Source organism: Rhodnius prolixus, unplaced genomic scaffold (genome assembly GCF_049639745.1).
Source record: "Rhodnius prolixus isolate KJV_2025 unplaced genomic scaffold, Rpr scaffold_8, whole genome shotgun sequence".
Taxonomy (NCBI): domain Eukaryota; kingdom Metazoa; phylum Arthropoda; class Insecta; order Hemiptera; family Reduviidae; genus Rhodnius; species Rhodnius prolixus.
The window spans coordinates 30,350,902-30,367,109 of record NW_027411593.1 but is presented as its reverse complement, the minus strand read 5'-3'; the positions used below and the strand labels follow the sequence as shown (position 1 = coordinate 30,367,109).

At 30.9% G+C, this 16,208-nt stretch overlaps 1 protein-coding gene across 7 annotated transcripts in view; it reads left to right on the top strand.

The window, feature by feature from the left end:
• The window catches only part of unc-13, a 626,295-nt gene that overhangs the window by 601,229 nt on the left and 8,858 nt on the right, over nt 1-16,208 (top strand). For all 7 annotated transcript variants that reach the window (XM_074122300.1, XM_074122305.1, XM_074122303.1 and 4 more), the window contains 19 exons: nt 4,609-4,750; nt 5,390-5,516; nt 5,600-5,719; nt 6,322-6,521; nt 6,605-6,755; nt 6,885-7,043; nt 8,028-8,153; nt 8,229-8,396; nt 8,700-8,981; nt 9,073-9,294; nt 9,688-9,854; nt 9,945-10,102; nt 10,445-10,572; nt 11,124-11,255; nt 11,333-11,546; nt 12,594-12,713; nt 14,319-14,417; nt 14,561-14,723; nt 15,115-15,241. In XM_074122300.1, the coding sequence (XP_073978401.1) occupies nt 4,609-4,750; nt 5,390-5,516; nt 5,600-5,719; nt 6,322-6,521; nt 6,605-6,755; nt 6,885-7,043; nt 8,028-8,153; nt 8,229-8,396; nt 8,700-8,981; nt 9,073-9,294; nt 9,688-9,854; nt 9,945-10,102; nt 10,445-10,572; nt 11,124-11,255; nt 11,333-11,546; nt 12,594-12,713; nt 14,319-14,417; nt 14,561-14,723; nt 15,115-15,241 (3,005 nt within the window). The remainder of the gene's footprint in view (nt 1-4,608; nt 4,751-5,389; nt 5,517-5,599; nt 5,720-6,321; nt 6,522-6,604; nt 6,756-6,884; nt 7,044-8,027; nt 8,154-8,228; nt 8,397-8,699; nt 8,982-9,072; nt 9,295-9,687; nt 9,855-9,944; nt 10,103-10,444; nt 10,573-11,123; nt 11,256-11,332; nt 11,547-12,593; nt 12,714-14,318; nt 14,418-14,560; nt 14,724-15,114; nt 15,242-16,208) is intronic.

The following is a 16,208-nucleotide window of genomic DNA, read 5'->3' as shown; positions in this document are numbered from 1 at the left end:
TCTCTATATTTATTAGAGATACATGCTGTGTAGTTCGATACTTCGAACTAACTTGAAGCCAATTTGACTTAAAAAGGTGGCAACTTGAAATTAATTGCTATGTAAAGCACACACATTGAGCTTTCAACTTAAAAAACAGAAAAAAAAAATCTCGGAAGAATACTAACGACCTTAACCTACTGCCCAATTTGAATTTCTGACATATAAATTATCTTTTATCTAAAATTTGTTCTAATATTTCCGAGGTTAACCTTAACAAAATCAAACTTTTGAGGAAGCTTGGTACCTCATTCTTTCAGAATCCCCTGAAATCAGGAGTCTTCTGAAAATGTGGCTGTGACAAGAGCAGTCTACAATGAAAATGTTACTGGAACTAAGTGCTCTATTTTCGACACAAAGAAATTACTGAAATTAAAAAAGTTCCTTCAAGTCACACATACATTCAATTTTGGCATGCATATTTATTTTTTACTATTTTAAAACATTAACATGCAAGGTGAATGAAGCATACGACTTTTAACATTACTCGTATTGCAAAGGTACTTTTTAAGTAGGTTAGTTTCTCGGTTTTCCCAGAACTAGAATGTCTTTTTATGAAACAGAATGTTACAAAGTAAAGTAAGATTCCTAATCGTTTATTTTTAGGCATTTGAATTGTAAAAAAAACATGGACCCGATATTCATTAAAGTTCCCACTCATTGTCTTCCAGTTTTTTAAAATTCAGAATTAGGCCATGTTATGTATGGAATGGCAAGACTGAGAGTCAGAGAAGTGCTTTTTTTTAACATCAATATAATATTGCACAAGTTCCATCCATTTAGAATTGGCTGCCAGAACACCTTTATCGAATGAATCATCAATAGTTTTTGCTTAAGGACAAAGAGCAGAGGTCCACTTCTTAGAAATACCGGTTAGCTTTTGGTGTGATTAATATATCACAGATTGACTTTTAACTTGGCCCAGCTATTTTTAAAAAAATAAGTCTGAAAAAATCTTTCTATAAATGCCCTCTTCTCTCATGGAGTATTTGAGAGATTAGAGAATTTTATTCTGTGAATTTCTACTAACTCAAATCCGGATGCTAAGAGGTAAACGCCCTTTATTAGGTACAATCTCTAAGGATGTCACGACGTTTTTTTTTTCATTTGAAATTCTCTCTAGTATCTACAGTTCCCAAAATCAAATAGAATACAAAATTCTGAAATGTCTGTTCAGTAAATTGTCACTTCCAAAGTACAAATTTTGACTAAATCTTTATTTTGTTGGGTCCTATGATATCACCACAACAAAATTCTGATTTTAACTTTCGACTATTTTCATTTTAATGTTACGCTAACTGGATGTTATATGAACAGTGTGGGAAGCTTCTAATGTAAAAATTGACTAAAAAAAAGTTAGCCGCCCACAATAAATAGCAAATATAAAAGCAAAGCCACAGATCCGTTCAACTTGCCGAATTGTTTCCCTACAAACGAGTGTTATTTAGCTACTAAATTACTTTATAGCCAAATTTGGTTCGGAACTTTTTGCTGTACATTATTACCATATTAGTTGTGGGCCCAACATAAACCTTCATTTGTTTAAGTTAAGTGAGTATATGATATTGTTTGAAAATAAAATAATTAGCCATTTTCCGAAAAATATTTATCAATTTAATGGTAGTCTTTCGCAGATTTATAATTGCGTTTATTGGCAGTAAGACTAAAAGCGTGTAAGAGTGCCAAATCAGAGTTTTTAAATGTGCGTCTTTGTGTGCTGAGAAGAAAAGAAAAGAGAGAGAGATAATATTAAATATAAGGGAGGGATTAGCTCAGGGATTAGTGCGCTGAACTCCCAGGTCGTGATCCCAAGTTCGACTCCAGATGAGTACCCTTAGATTTTTGTATTCCTAGTGTGCACTTAGAGCTCACAGTCCGGTGATGAGGTAGAGCCATCTGTAACTAGAGATGAGTTGACTCTGAGCCCGACGTAATGCACTGTAAAAGGCTCCAGGTTCTGTTATTTCAGATGTTGATGCACCTTTATTAACCAATAAAAAAAACAAAATTATTAAATATGTGTGTGTGTATGAGTTTTAGTGTGATTTGTTTATTCTGTGTAGAATCTACTGTTTTAACTTTTTAAAATTTAAAAAAAAAACATCTCAAATTGATTGGTCGCCCTCCTAATTACATTACATTTTACTATTTTTACTTGTAAATATAAATTTTCCTTGTGTCGAAAAGTAATGGCGTATAATTTTCTAATATTGCCTGATTCTATTGAGAAACAAATGATTTAGTTAACAGAAATTATTATATCTGAAAATAGTAATTTTGATTTCTTTTTGGTTTGGTAAATAGGTTTTTTTATGTTGCTTGGTCAGAATGGTAAAATAAAATGAAAAACTGTTAACGAGATGGTTGTAGATCTAAATTTGTATAGACATTATTTAAATAATAATCATTATAATTTCCTCACATTGCCATTAGTTCAGTACTTACTACGCTTTATCCGAATAAATATGTATATTTTTAAACAGGGTCAGTCTAAAAATAATTTTTTATAAATAAAAAAAACATCGAGCATCACAAGAAGGATGAAAGATCAGGTCTTATAGTCTTCTAAAAATAATTGTTACTAAATAATTATATATTAACCCTTGACCTAATTGAATGGTCATAAAAACAATAATAAGAAAATGTACTTTGAAAACAGCACCCTCAAACCAGCAACATCAAGGGTAATTCATGTTGCTTGAAAATATGAAATAGAAAAAAATTAATATTTCTCCCATGCAATGTTATCTTATTTGCAACCAATAAGGACTTCAGTTATGAACTTTAGTTTTAATTGATTCCTTTATCCTCCAACACAAACTTCCAGGTTTAACATCATCCGCTAGAGTTCAAACGCACATCTTCTGTCTGTAATTTAACTGCAACTATAACTCGTAACTTTGTATCTTTAACTTCACCTTGCTTCGGGGAGATTCCTCCTAAACCTTCAGTTCATCCTTAATATTTTGCTACTTTTTATTTATAACAATTTATCAACTTGATAAAAGAAGAATTTATCATTTTTTTATTTTATTTTATTTATTTATTATTTATTATATTATTATTATTATATATATGTAAACTTTTTTTTTTAAGATCTACAATAATGTTTCTCGATAGAATCAGCGCAGCACATTTCCTTCTCTAGCATGGCAACTGCTAAAATAATTTATTTAAGTAAAGAAGCAATCTTAAAATTAGTTGCAAACTGACCATTTTGTTTTCTCTTGTTTCATTATTTAACAAAATCAAATCAATAATCCAAAGCGTCTGTCCGACAATCCTAATTTTTAAATGCACTCTCAAGAGGTGGTTCTAAAGTCGAAGTTCTTTTGATTTTATTTTATAATTTTAGTTTATATTATTTTGAGTAATTTGAAAAACCATACGTTATAATAAAAGCAAAATAGAGAATATAATTTTATATCCCCCTTCCGCATCTGATTTAGTAGTTAAGAGCCTTCCTTAACTATTCTCAAAAGTAGAAACATTTATCTTTTCAAAATTAGATCAGACTTTTTGAAAGTTATCTTTTGGCTTTATTCTCCTATGTTTAAAAACAATGGATTGATTCCTACACCCAATTGGGTGTAGAAAAATTTTTTCTAACCGAAATACCCATTGTTTCGATTGACAAATTTTCATGAAAAACCATTTTGAATAAGTTACTTTTATAATGCTATTCGCATTTATCTTATAAACTCTGAAATTTGTCTTCACATATAGTTTTTCCCAATCTCTGCATTTAAATTCATTTCTGTAAGCATCCTAATGTAACCAAGTATTTCTGTAATTCTTTTAGCGTCATTTTTGGCATTCTGTGCGTTGGATTCCATTCTATTTCTTTCTGCTTAAGTAAAATAAAAATTTACATAGATCTATGTGAAATAGTGGTACATGAACTATGATTTAATGAATGATGTTTTCACAGTTGATTGACTTTGGGACCACCTCTGAGAATTTTGGGATAACACTGGTTGCTAAAATTTTGGTAATATGTACTGCAATTTAATTGTAGGATTTGTATTAAAATTTACTTTTAAACGAGCATTATTTTAAGTGGCGGAAAATATTCTTAGCAGTTTACTAGCAATTGCAATGCGCGTTTTTTTTTTTTTTTTTTTTTTTTTTGCAACAATTCGAAGAAGTTTCCTGCAAGATTCGCTATAAAATAGAATAATAAATAAATACAGATAGTACTTACTCCACGATGTTCGGAACCAGTATGTCAATACATACAAATAAGAAGAAGAAGAAAGACAGATTTCTTCTTTGTAAAAAAAAAGAGTTAGAAATATTATCAGATACTCAGCAATTTTAGAAATGTTAGCAGATACTCAGCAATATTTTAATACTACAACAACTAATTGCAGTTACATATGGCTGATTAATGTGCCTTAATTTATCCATTTATCCATTTCTGGTATATAATTCCTTTATTTATGCTAAAATAAGAAATTAAATTGACTTTTTGGGTTATTAGATTTGATGGTCTTGTTGTAGCCATTTTTTTTTTTTTTTTTTTTTTTTGTGAGATACTGATGTTTTTTTGTTCACTTTTCTTTTTAGTAATTTGCGCACAAGGATTGATTGCCAAAGATAAAAGTGGTACATCCGATCCTTATGTAACAGTACAAGTAGGGAAGGTGAAGAAGAGAACTCGAACCATGCCACAAGAACTGAACCCAGTTTGGAATGAAAAGTTTTACTTGTAAGTGTGGTATTAATTTTCTCTGCAAATAACAAGTGTTTCATTTCTGCATAAAGATCATTTTTAAAATTTAATAATGAAGTTGCCGATTTAAAAGAAAATAAAAAATAGTATTCTTTATTTTTAACGATCGTGTTCTTAGGATTGCCTTCCTTTATTTAACCTGATTCCTTTTAATATCTGCTATAGCGAAGCCAACCAATAATATATTAGATTACGGGACATAATCTTTCCTTGAATTTTTTTTTTTTTCTGTAGGTTAGTTTCCAATGAATGTCACTGACATGAACTTTGTTATTTGTATGGATGGGACCAGCTATAAAACTGACTTTGATTTGTTGATATTTAAATTACATTCTAATTTACATGGGGTTTGACTTTGAAGAACAATTAACCCACCCTTTAGTTAGAGCACTTTTCTCAGTTGTGAATGCTAAATTATACTGATGATTCTGTGAGGTGGTCTTAGGAAAACTTTAAAGCTTTTTCTTCCCTAAAGAGCGGAACTCTGAACTATATTTAACTCCTTCACTGGTAGGAGTTGAAGAATTTCCTTCAGTTGTGATATAATTTACAATTTTATTAAATTGCTATAAATGTTCAGTTGTTGTTTACCAGGAATAAATCTTTATTTTTTAGTGAATGTCATAATTCCTCAGACAGAATAAAAGTAAGAGTATGGGATGAAGATAATGATCTGAAATCTAAACTTAGACAGAAACTTACCAGAGAATCTGATGATTTCTTAGGCCAAACTATAATTGAAGTAATTATTATATACTATTTCATTTTTTACAATTATGTTTATTATTTTTACAATATTGGTTACATTTTATTGTTAATTTATAGGTCAGGACGTTATCTGGTGAAATGGAAGTCTGGTATAACCTCGAAAAAAGAACTGATAAATCCGCTGTTTCTGGAGCGATAAGGCTACATATCAGTGTTGAAATTAAAGGGGAAGAAAAGGTACGATTTCTTGTTAGTCATCCTTTCTTAAAATTCGAAATTCTGTAAACATTAAAACACCAGTACATTTCGCGAGCTCGCAAGGCCTGAAAAATCACAAAATTGAAGAAACAGTTAAATCTTCAGTAATAAATAGTATGTTTACATGATTTATTCCAAAAAAGAAGAAGCAATAGTTTACAAAAGGAAAGTAAAAGCAGTAAGTCCTTAAATACTACCGGTAAACTCTCAATGCAACTGATTCCAGTCGCGGTTTGCTACTGACACCTTTAAGACAGATTGCAAGTTCATCTTTATTAAAGGTGAGGGTAACCTCTTGGATGTGGCTCTCGAAGTGAAGACTTTTCCCCAAGTAGCATGATGAAATTCAGTTCCTACCTAAAATAAAATGAGTCCGGGAACAAAATAATTTGGCCCTGAGAGAGACTTTCCTTATATTTTGGTATCAAGCCAGAAAAGTTTGATAAATAGATAGCTTTTCTAGTTTTTGGAGCACTTCAATAAATTTTAAGGGTTTCAATCTTAGTATTTAAACGGATGCGCTTAATTTTGGTACGATGATATTTGAAAGACAAATTTAATTGATTTTCTTATAACTTTAGGTTGCGCCTTATCATGTACAATACACGTGCCTTCATGAAAATCTTTTCCACTCGCTTTGTGAAGAAAATGGTGGAATGGTAATACTACCTTCTGTGAAGGGAGATGACGCTTGGAAAATATATTTCGAGCCACCAGGCCAAGAAATAGTTGAAGAGTTTGCAATGAGATATGGAATAGAAAGTATATATCAAGCAATGACGTTAGTAATTTTTGGCCCTAATTTGTTGATAAACACTTAATGCCTTACAGGGAATTAGAAATAAACAAAAAACATTGTTGTAGGCATTTCCACTGTCTCTCAACAAAATACCTCTGTCCCGGTGTGCCTGCTGTTATGAGTACGTTACTTGCAAATATCAATGCATTCTATGCGCACACTACAGCATCTTCGGCTGTATCAGCCAGTGATAGGTTCGCTGCATCAAATTTTGGTGTAAGTATTTGTGATTTGAAAAAAACTAAGACAAATACTTTCATTTATTTCATTTGTTGCATGTTACATTTGTAAGACATTTTACAATATTGAGTTTATTGTTAAGTTTAATTTTGATTTTACTTACAGAAAGAAAAGTTTGTTAAGCTGTTGGACCAACTGCACAATTCTCTGCGAATAGATTTATCTATGTACAGAAACAATTTTCCCGCTTCTAGTCAAGAAAAACTAATGGACCTGAAGTCAACAGTAGATCTTTTAACAAGTATTACTTTCTTTAGAATGAAGGTAAATATTTTCTTCATTTTTTCTTTGATTTTCAAGCTTCAAGCATCTGTAAGCAGTTGCAAAAGATAAAATAGAAACTAAACTAGGAGTAAATTTTTTTATAGCTTGTTTTATTTAACACAAAATCTTTTGTGAGGTAACTGCGGAGTACCAGATGAACCAAAAACAGTAATAAATTGCCAGAAGAACAATTGTGATGTCCTGAATGTTTAGTTATTAGAAAAAGTTACATACTAATTTTTATACGCTCTTAAGTGCTTTACGAGCCAAGAACAAGAACATTCGAGGTTTTTAGGCAAATTTTCCAGCCTCTTCCAGATGTAAATGTTTTTAATTTGGAATAAATTTTCATACCGTAGATCGATGCTACCGAATTTCATTTTATTCCTGTACATTAAGCCAAGCATGGAATATATGGTATGGTTTTATCAGCTCTAAATTGATGTGGTAGCATTGGCGTTTTAGCATTAGCTCTAAGCCAGAGGGGTGCAACTAAAACTTCGCTCATTATGAGCGAAGCAGACAAAGTTAAAATGTGACATTAATAACTTATAATTATTGAAAATAAAAATTGAAAAGTTGGTTGGTTTATTGAAAGTTTTCAAGCATGCTTAAATAAAGTAATTATAGGGGTCAAACAAAAGGTTTTTTTACATTTACAAGTAACAGCCACTATGTTTTACCAGTCCTCTAATATACTTACTTAGTAGTGTTACTTAGAATTTTCATCTTTCAAAAGAGGCAGATTAATCTGTTTGGTGTAGAGATTTCGACTTTCCTTTCTTTACCATCTCATTGAGTCAGCAAGTATAGTGCGGGACTATAATTGGTCGCGATCGCCGTACTTTTTGTAGCAATAGGGAAAATAAAAAATGCTTGAAGCGTAAATAGTAAATTTCTTTGTTGATTGACACATTAAAATTGGCATACTTCCCAATTATAAATGGAGATTTGATTTTTAACAAACCATGCTTTTGTCCAAAGGTCCAAGAATTGTCTAGTCCTCCAAGAGCAAGTACTGTTGTAAAAGAATGTGTCAAAGCTTGTCTTAGATCCACGTATCAGTTTCTATTTGAAAACTGTTACGAACTTTTTAACAGAGAATTTTTGGTAAGTAAATAATTTACATTTATAAGATTTTTATTTAAATATTTATACAAATAATTTCTTCAATTTAAAAATCAGGTTGATCCAAATGAAGCTAAAAGAGATTCTGAAGATAATGGTCCAAGACTCGATAGTCTTGATTTCTGGCACAAGATTATAGCTCTAATTGTATCTGTGATAGATGAAGATAAGAACAGCTATGTACCTGTGCTCAATCAGTTTCCTCAGGAACTTAATATAGGACAAGTAAGATAGTTTCTATTTACTTTTATTATTATTTATATGTTAAGGGGGACAAAATCGCATGATACCCAAAGCTCCCGTAGCCCTCAGCTACTTCAAGAAAAGAGAGCAAACCTTTTTGTTAGGACTGCTCTTTAAAAAAAACAGCATCCATTTATTGATGCTGGTAATGTTATTTAAAGTAAGAAAAAGTAGAGCATATTTTTTTTACAGGTGGCTCTAATGCCCATTGCCCTAAATCTAACTAATTTTGGTTTAATTCAAGAATGTATTTAATATATTCATATTTTTTCTTTTTTTGTCTAGTTATCAGCAGCGACAATGTGGAGCTTGTTTGCTGTCGATATGAAATATGCCTTAGAGGAACATGAACAGCACAGATACTGTAAATCGTCCGGATATATGAATCTGCATTTTAAAGTGAAATGGCTTTATACTAATTATGTTAAAGATGTACCCACGTATAAAGATTCAGTTCCTGAATATCCAGCATGGTTTGAACCGTTTGTGATGCAGTGGTTAAATGAAAATGACGACGTATCTTTAGAATATCTGCATGGTGCTTTTAATCGAGACAAAAAAGATGGCGTAAGTTTTTTTTTATGAGTAATTATGATATTTTTAATACTTTTTATTATTATGTTCCAATAAGTTAAAAGTTTCTTTGTTTTGGTTTCAGTTCCAAAAAAGTTCTGAACACGCACTTTTTTCTAATTCAGTCGTTGATGTATTTACACAATTAACTCAATGTTTCGATGTTGTTTCAAAACTTGAATGTCCAGATCCAGAAATCTGGAAACGTTATATGAAAAGATTTGCCAAAACTATAGTAAAAGTATTAATTGCTTATGCCGATATCGTTAAAAAGGAATTTCCAAGTCAATTGAAAGAAGAAAGAATAGTAAGTATTTCAATTTACTTAAAAACCGTGCACAAAAATACTTAATGGATTTGATATAAATATAAATAACATATACGTTAAGATATATTTTGATGAAGTAACTTTTACGCGTTTGAATGAAAATAAAAAAAGATTCTATCAGTTTCTTTTGTATGTTTGGTTGCTATTAAATTCTAATGTTCACTTAAAATAAGTAAAAGATAGCTTTTGGTGGCCAAAAGTTAATACGTATGAAGTCACTTTAAGTTTGCTCCTTGATGACCATTTCCAGAATTTAATGCTCTTTGTTTTTCTTCAGGAAATTAAAACTGTGTTCTCATATTGTTGAAAAGGATATTATAACGTACTGATCCTAATCTTGATTCAGAGTCCAATTGTGTTATCATTTTTTAGGCTTGCATTTTGATGAACAACATTCAGCAATTGAGAGTGCAATTAGAAAAAATGTTTGAATCAATGGGCGGTGAAAAACTAGAAGAAGATGCTGCAAATATTTTGAAAGATTTACAACAAAGTCTGAATGGTGCGCTAGATGAACTTGCAGTGCTTTTTGCAACAAGGTATAATTTTAAACATAAAAACAGTAATCATCGATTAACCAAAATAAGAATTGAGATTCATGATTTCATAAATGCAATTTATGATTATAGTTTAGAAAATCGGATAACAGTAAGTGTACGAGAACTTGGAGATCTTTTGTTAGCAATTAAAGGTGGTGGTCAAGTAACACTCAACCAGCCAACTCAAAGGCAAATAGTTGCTGCAGAAGCAGATGAAGTACTAAGGCCTCTTATGGATCTGCTCGATGGTTTGTGAATTATGTTCCTATTCAATGCCTTACAATCTAAAATCAAATATCAGTTTTTAGTAAATTTATATAAATATTTCATGTATAACTCTTTAGCTTCGGTTTGCCTGAGAGAATATACCAAAGAAATTATCCTTCTTTGAAAAGTTAATCCTGGATCTTGCTGAAGTTTTGCTTAGAGTGAATGTGTAATTTCAAAGAATTAAGGTCTAGGTTAATGAAAAACAAAAGTTCTTGAATGGCTTTGCTGTGAAAGCGGACTGTCCTTTAGTCCGCGTGATTAGAAACCGACAAATATTTAGTAACAAACTAAAATAGCTTCTTCTTTTTTCTCTCTTCTAGGTTCTTTATCGCTGTACGCACAATCTTGTGAAAAAACTGTTCTCAAGAGGCTTTTAAAAGAACTTTGGAAGATTGTTATGAGGATATTAGAAAAAACAGTTGTACTTCCACCAATGACAGATAAGAGTGTAAGTAACTTTAGTTGTTATTTAATGACGACATAAGGAGGGGATTAGCTTAGACATTTGTGCTCTGGAAGTCACCAAGCTAATATCCGTTGCCTGCAATTATATTTTCTCTAATTAGTAACCTCTACTTTCTGATGGGCAAACGGCAGTGTAATTAAAAATCAAAAATGTTTCATGATTTCATTTTAGAGTAAAAGGCGAAGTTTAAAAAAGTAAGGGTATATTTTTTCTAAAAAAAAATGTTTGACTTACTACTGCCTAATATACTTCGAAATTAAATTTTCCAAAGGAAAGTAGTTTTGGGGAGACGAGAGCAAAATAATGGCTGAATCTGCAAAGTAAAAATAAAAATAAGAGAGAAAGAAAAAGAATTAAGTAGTTATATTGATTCTAGAATTTTATTGGAAAAGATTATTGATTGGAGAAGACTCCTTGAACTTCCATTGATTAGAATATTTTCATTGCCAGTTTTGTTGAAGTATATAATTCTATTGAACTATTCCTTGATTGAATTCCATAGCAATTTATTAAATTCCATTTCAATATTTCAGATGATTCTAAAAAATCTTACCGATAATGCCAAAAATCTAGCAGCAAATGCTAAAATTGAAGATATGTCCAGACTGATCAAAAATCATATGGCTGGAAAGCAAGATGTCAAAAATGCTTTAAGCGGAGTAATCGTAAGTAATTTATGCCAATAAAGTGTTGATAATAGCTGATTTTCCTCCTTACTAATTAATTATACTTACTATTGCAGGAGGTTGAAAAGAATTTGTCACCTAAACAGTGTGCAGTCCTTGATGTTGCCTTAGATACTATTAAACAGTATTTCCATGCTGGCGGCAATGGATTGAAAAAGAATTTCTTAGAAAAAAGTCCAGAACTTCAATCATTACGTTATGCGTTATCTTTATACACACAAACTACGGATACACTAATAAAAACATTTGTTAATACGCAAACTAATCAAGGTAAGAAAAGTCAGAAAGGGGTAAAAAATTCTATAATTATTATTATTCTTTACTTGTGTGAAAATGATTATATAATAAATGTTAATATATATATCTAAAACAGTTGGCACGAATTATTTATACAAATTGGAATTGATTCAGAGTGATTACTTAATGTTAATCCCTTGTGATTTTGGAATTCCTTAACATTTTTGTACTTTCGTAATTAATCCTGCATGTAGGTTCTGGATTTTTTTCCAGTAACATTGTTTCTAAAAATCGCAAGCTGAGGTGAAATCAACGTTGTTTCCGAATTTTGAATGGCATAAGTGAAATATATATATATATGTTTGCTCAATTTGTTAGTAAACAATCCTTTTCAGTGATTCTTCTGTAACTATGGAATCAGAAAGATATTTCAAATATTTAACTCCTATTTATCGAAATTTTATGAGATATAGAACATAAAACTAACTTTTATCTGAGTTCGTATCGGTCTACAAAATGTGTTATCTTTACTTCTGACCTGTTTCATATTTCTATCGTCAAAGCAGGACTCATCGTGATCACTGACATTTACTTCCACGTAAAATTACGCAGTGTACTTAATGCCTCTAAAAAAAAAAACTTGAGTGTTGAAATCTGTCAAGCAAAATCAAGTATAAAGAAGAAACCGGTCAGAACTAAAGAAAGTAAGCTTCTTTGATACAAAAACTAAATTCAATTTCAATACACATAATGCAGCCTTAATTTGTGCCTTATTCTCTTATTTCTCAATTTCTATATCAATATTTTGTCCTAATTGTTTTCATTTCCTTCTCCTCCAAGATAAATACTTCTCTTTTAACTTACCTGACGTTTTGGTCATTAAATTCAAAACTGTTTACAGTTTCCTACAAATGAAACAATCCTACTTGTTTTTAATTGTTGTTATGTTTGTAAATGTAATGTTATGTTTGTGTGTCATTGTGATTACAAAAAAAAAAAAATTAATTGCCTTGCTTAATGTTATTTGTTTTGCATATCCCATGATATGTATATATATTATGCCTGATTGTACAATTCAAGTGCCACTAAACAACCAAAAGACTATTCGTCAACATTCTGTATCGAGTGAAAGAGAAGATGATTCAATGGAAGGCCTTGAAGAACCTCTCAAAGCAAAGAAACGAAGGGAGTCCTCACTAGGTAAAAAAGCAGATTTAATAATAAGAAATTAACTATTTATATAAATGCATGCAGTTTTGCTCTTTAATATCAGTGGAAAACCTTACCAAAAGTGTGATGCATGGATTATATTCATAATGTTCTAGTTGTGGACTGACATTGTAAAAAAAAAAAAACAGTACATTTAATCAGTAAAGTAATTATAATAAAAACAAAATGAAATTTGTTTATTATTTAATTTATCTATTTATTTTGGGCGCATCGACTCCTATGTGAACATTTGCGCCTTCATTATATGTGTTATAATTTAATGTATAGACTTATAATTATTTACAAATTAAATATAGGCCAACTCACTAGGAGCTTTCGAATTCATTTCTAGATGCTGAAAAGCATTTTATCAGATGAGTTTTATGTTCAGTGTTACGCTCTTATTTCCACCATCTACTTTTGTGCTAGTTTTAATAGATGGAGATCTTTATTCTAGAAACTTGCGAAGGGAGAAACTTTTGCACCAGTTTTAGAAAGAATAAGTCACAGCTTCCACCTCTGGAACCAGTTTGTTATGATTTTCTAATGATGTTGGTTAGCCATGCTCTTAGTTAGAGGAGTTACCGCCAAAAAAGTAGTATGCCTTGCATACATTGAAGGGGAGTGTAGGACAGAAATTTTAAATTTTCATGGCAACATGAAGTAATTGAATGTTCTCGACGAGAAAAATTTAAACCGATTTCAGTTACAAAAAATTATCTCCGTAAATCCAATCACAAATTCAAAATGTATGAAACGACTGATTTCTGCGGAAATCTTTCAGTTTTACAGAAGTTCTTTACAGAAAGTCACAATCCAAGAGGAACTGTTTCTTGTCTCTTAAAATGAGATCTCTCTCTCCGTTCCCTCCCATACTTTTTTGAAGATACCGCTGCATCATACTCTTTCATCCCTGAAGCGGTCTTGAATTAACTCTTTTTAAAAAAAAAAAAAAAGCAATAGCGAAAGACCGAATTAGCCAAAAAAAGAAATATGGATGCGGGACTAATTAGGAAAATCTCTTCTTAATACAGTTTTTAGATGTATGTAGATTTTTCTCACATTACCGGATATGTGTTGTTACTTCACTAGTGTTTTTACGTTATTTTACTAAATTACCTCGTTTTAGTTTTCTCTCAGAGCTCAGCCAGCTCATAGTGTTTAATTCATGAAATTCGGTTCTCACGTTTAGGCGCTACGCAGTTTACAAAAAAGGTAACAACAATTTCTGAACATGCCGTTTTTGCTCATTTTCGGCCACTTTTTTTCCGAAATCTATTAAATATGGGTTGTTGCAAAAAAAAAAAAAATACAGTTATAAAGGAGGATTTTCCCTATAATTTAAAGAAAATTTGGGAATTTTATCTTTTATAGAAAAAGAGAAAAAAATTGTCAAAGTTGGGTGCTTTTTCGTGCACTTTTTGACGATCAACCCTTATACAACTGTCCTACCGGACAGTTTTAATCTACTTCCAATCGCATAAGTTGTTGTCTCACATTATGGCCATTTAATTTGAAATGTTTTTGGAGTTGTATAAAATTTTGAAGCAAATTTTCTAACACTCGTGATTTTAGAAGTATAAATATTTGTTACAGATTTGCTGACCAGTGATGAGGGAGGTGTTGGTGAAGTTTCTATACAAGTGGATCTCTTTACTCATCCTGGAACTGGAGAACATAAAGTCACAGTTAAAGGTAACTCTATCTATCCAGTTAAATCATAATATTATTTAGAAGTGATTAAATCTATTTATCTAAAACTATCAGTAACTTACCATTTTATTTTACTGTTCGACATTAATTGTCGTTAAAAAATAATATTTGTTTTAACTTTTCAGTGGTTGCTGCAAATGATCTTAAATGGCCTACAGCTTCTGGGATGTTTAGACCTTTTGTGGAAGTCAATCTTATTGGACCACATTTAGCTGACAAAAAAAGAAAACAGGCTACAAAATCAAAAGCAAATAATTTATCACCGAAATTCAATGAAACTTTTCATTTGTAAGATCATTTTTACAATTTTAATCAATACTTTTCTGTAGTTCAAACAAATAATTTTAATTTTTTTGTGTAAATGAATAAACCGAAATTTTCGAGAAAGAATTAGCAAGAAAAAGAAAGATTAGTGTATTGGTCTACCGGTCTTGTGTCCAGCTCCTGGATAATTTTCTTTGTTACGAGAGTGCACTGTCCGTTTGCTGACAGTGCAGTGATAAAGGCATCAGGAGCCAATAAACTCAGACAAAATAAAAAAGAACAATTAGAAAAGTTCTGAATTAATTAATCCTTTATTTTGTAGAAGTGCAATCGATTTAATTATTGCGTTGATAATATTTTAGAAAACTGGTTTCCTTTATTTTATTATTTTCTTATAATCATATGTTTTACCTAGCATTATTGGAAATGAAGAACAGTTGGAATTTTTCGAACTTCACATTTGCGTAAAAGATTATTGCTTTGCAAGAGATGACAGATTAGTAGGGGTGGCAGTTATGCAATTAAAAGATATTATTGAACAGGTAATTCTATTTATTTATATTAAAACTAATGCGTATCTCAATATTAAGTTCTGAGGTTTTAATGCATACTCAAATTTATTTTCTTCATTTACTTATTTATTTTATTATTTATTTGTTAAATAATAGACGCAATTTATTTATACTTCTTGTACTAAGTTGAAGAGTTATTAATAATAATAAAATTACTAAGGAATTCGTACATTAGTGTAAGATATACATTCAGTAGAACATTCATAATTTAGAGGTTGAGCCTCACAAATACTTGCAAAAAAGAAAGTTACTGTAATGTAGATTTCGTTTTTTTATTTTTATTTTTTTTTTTAGGAAATTCCAACTCTAAAATATAATAGCTCAACTTTCTAACATTTTTGTAGAAACTTCAACCCCATCTGTTGTCTTCATTCTAAACATAATTTTCTTATATTTTCATTTGAAGTAAGTTTTGATTGGATTAGATTCCGTGAGGGTCCGCCAGTCGGCCTTTGTCACAGATATTAAGGAATTTGATGTAGCATCGTTTAGTTGGAGCTCCGCTCCAAACCTTTGTGTTTTGATTAGAGTTTCGAAAACGACTTCTGAGTAAAACTTGAATGCATGAGGTTTTCCCTTCCAAATCGCAGATTTCTTAGCCAAATATACACTACTAATTCATAGTTAATTGGTACTAATGTATTAATTAGTACTAAGTATCTGCTTCTCTTCGATAAACCTATACGAATTAACGTTGGCAGACCCAGAAATGCAAATCTAAAATGCAAGTCTGTAATGATAGTTTAAACTTCTGAATGGGATATCTATTTTTTGTTACCTTTGGTTAGTCTGCGCGAAATTTCATTTCTTTCAAAACCTCCTCCATTGCTGATGTCTGGGAAGACTCACTTACTGCTGTGTTATTTAGCTATCATCGGACAAAACTGTTACAATCCCAGAGATTACTTTTGTGTTTGTCTGGATGTAAAAACTTCCT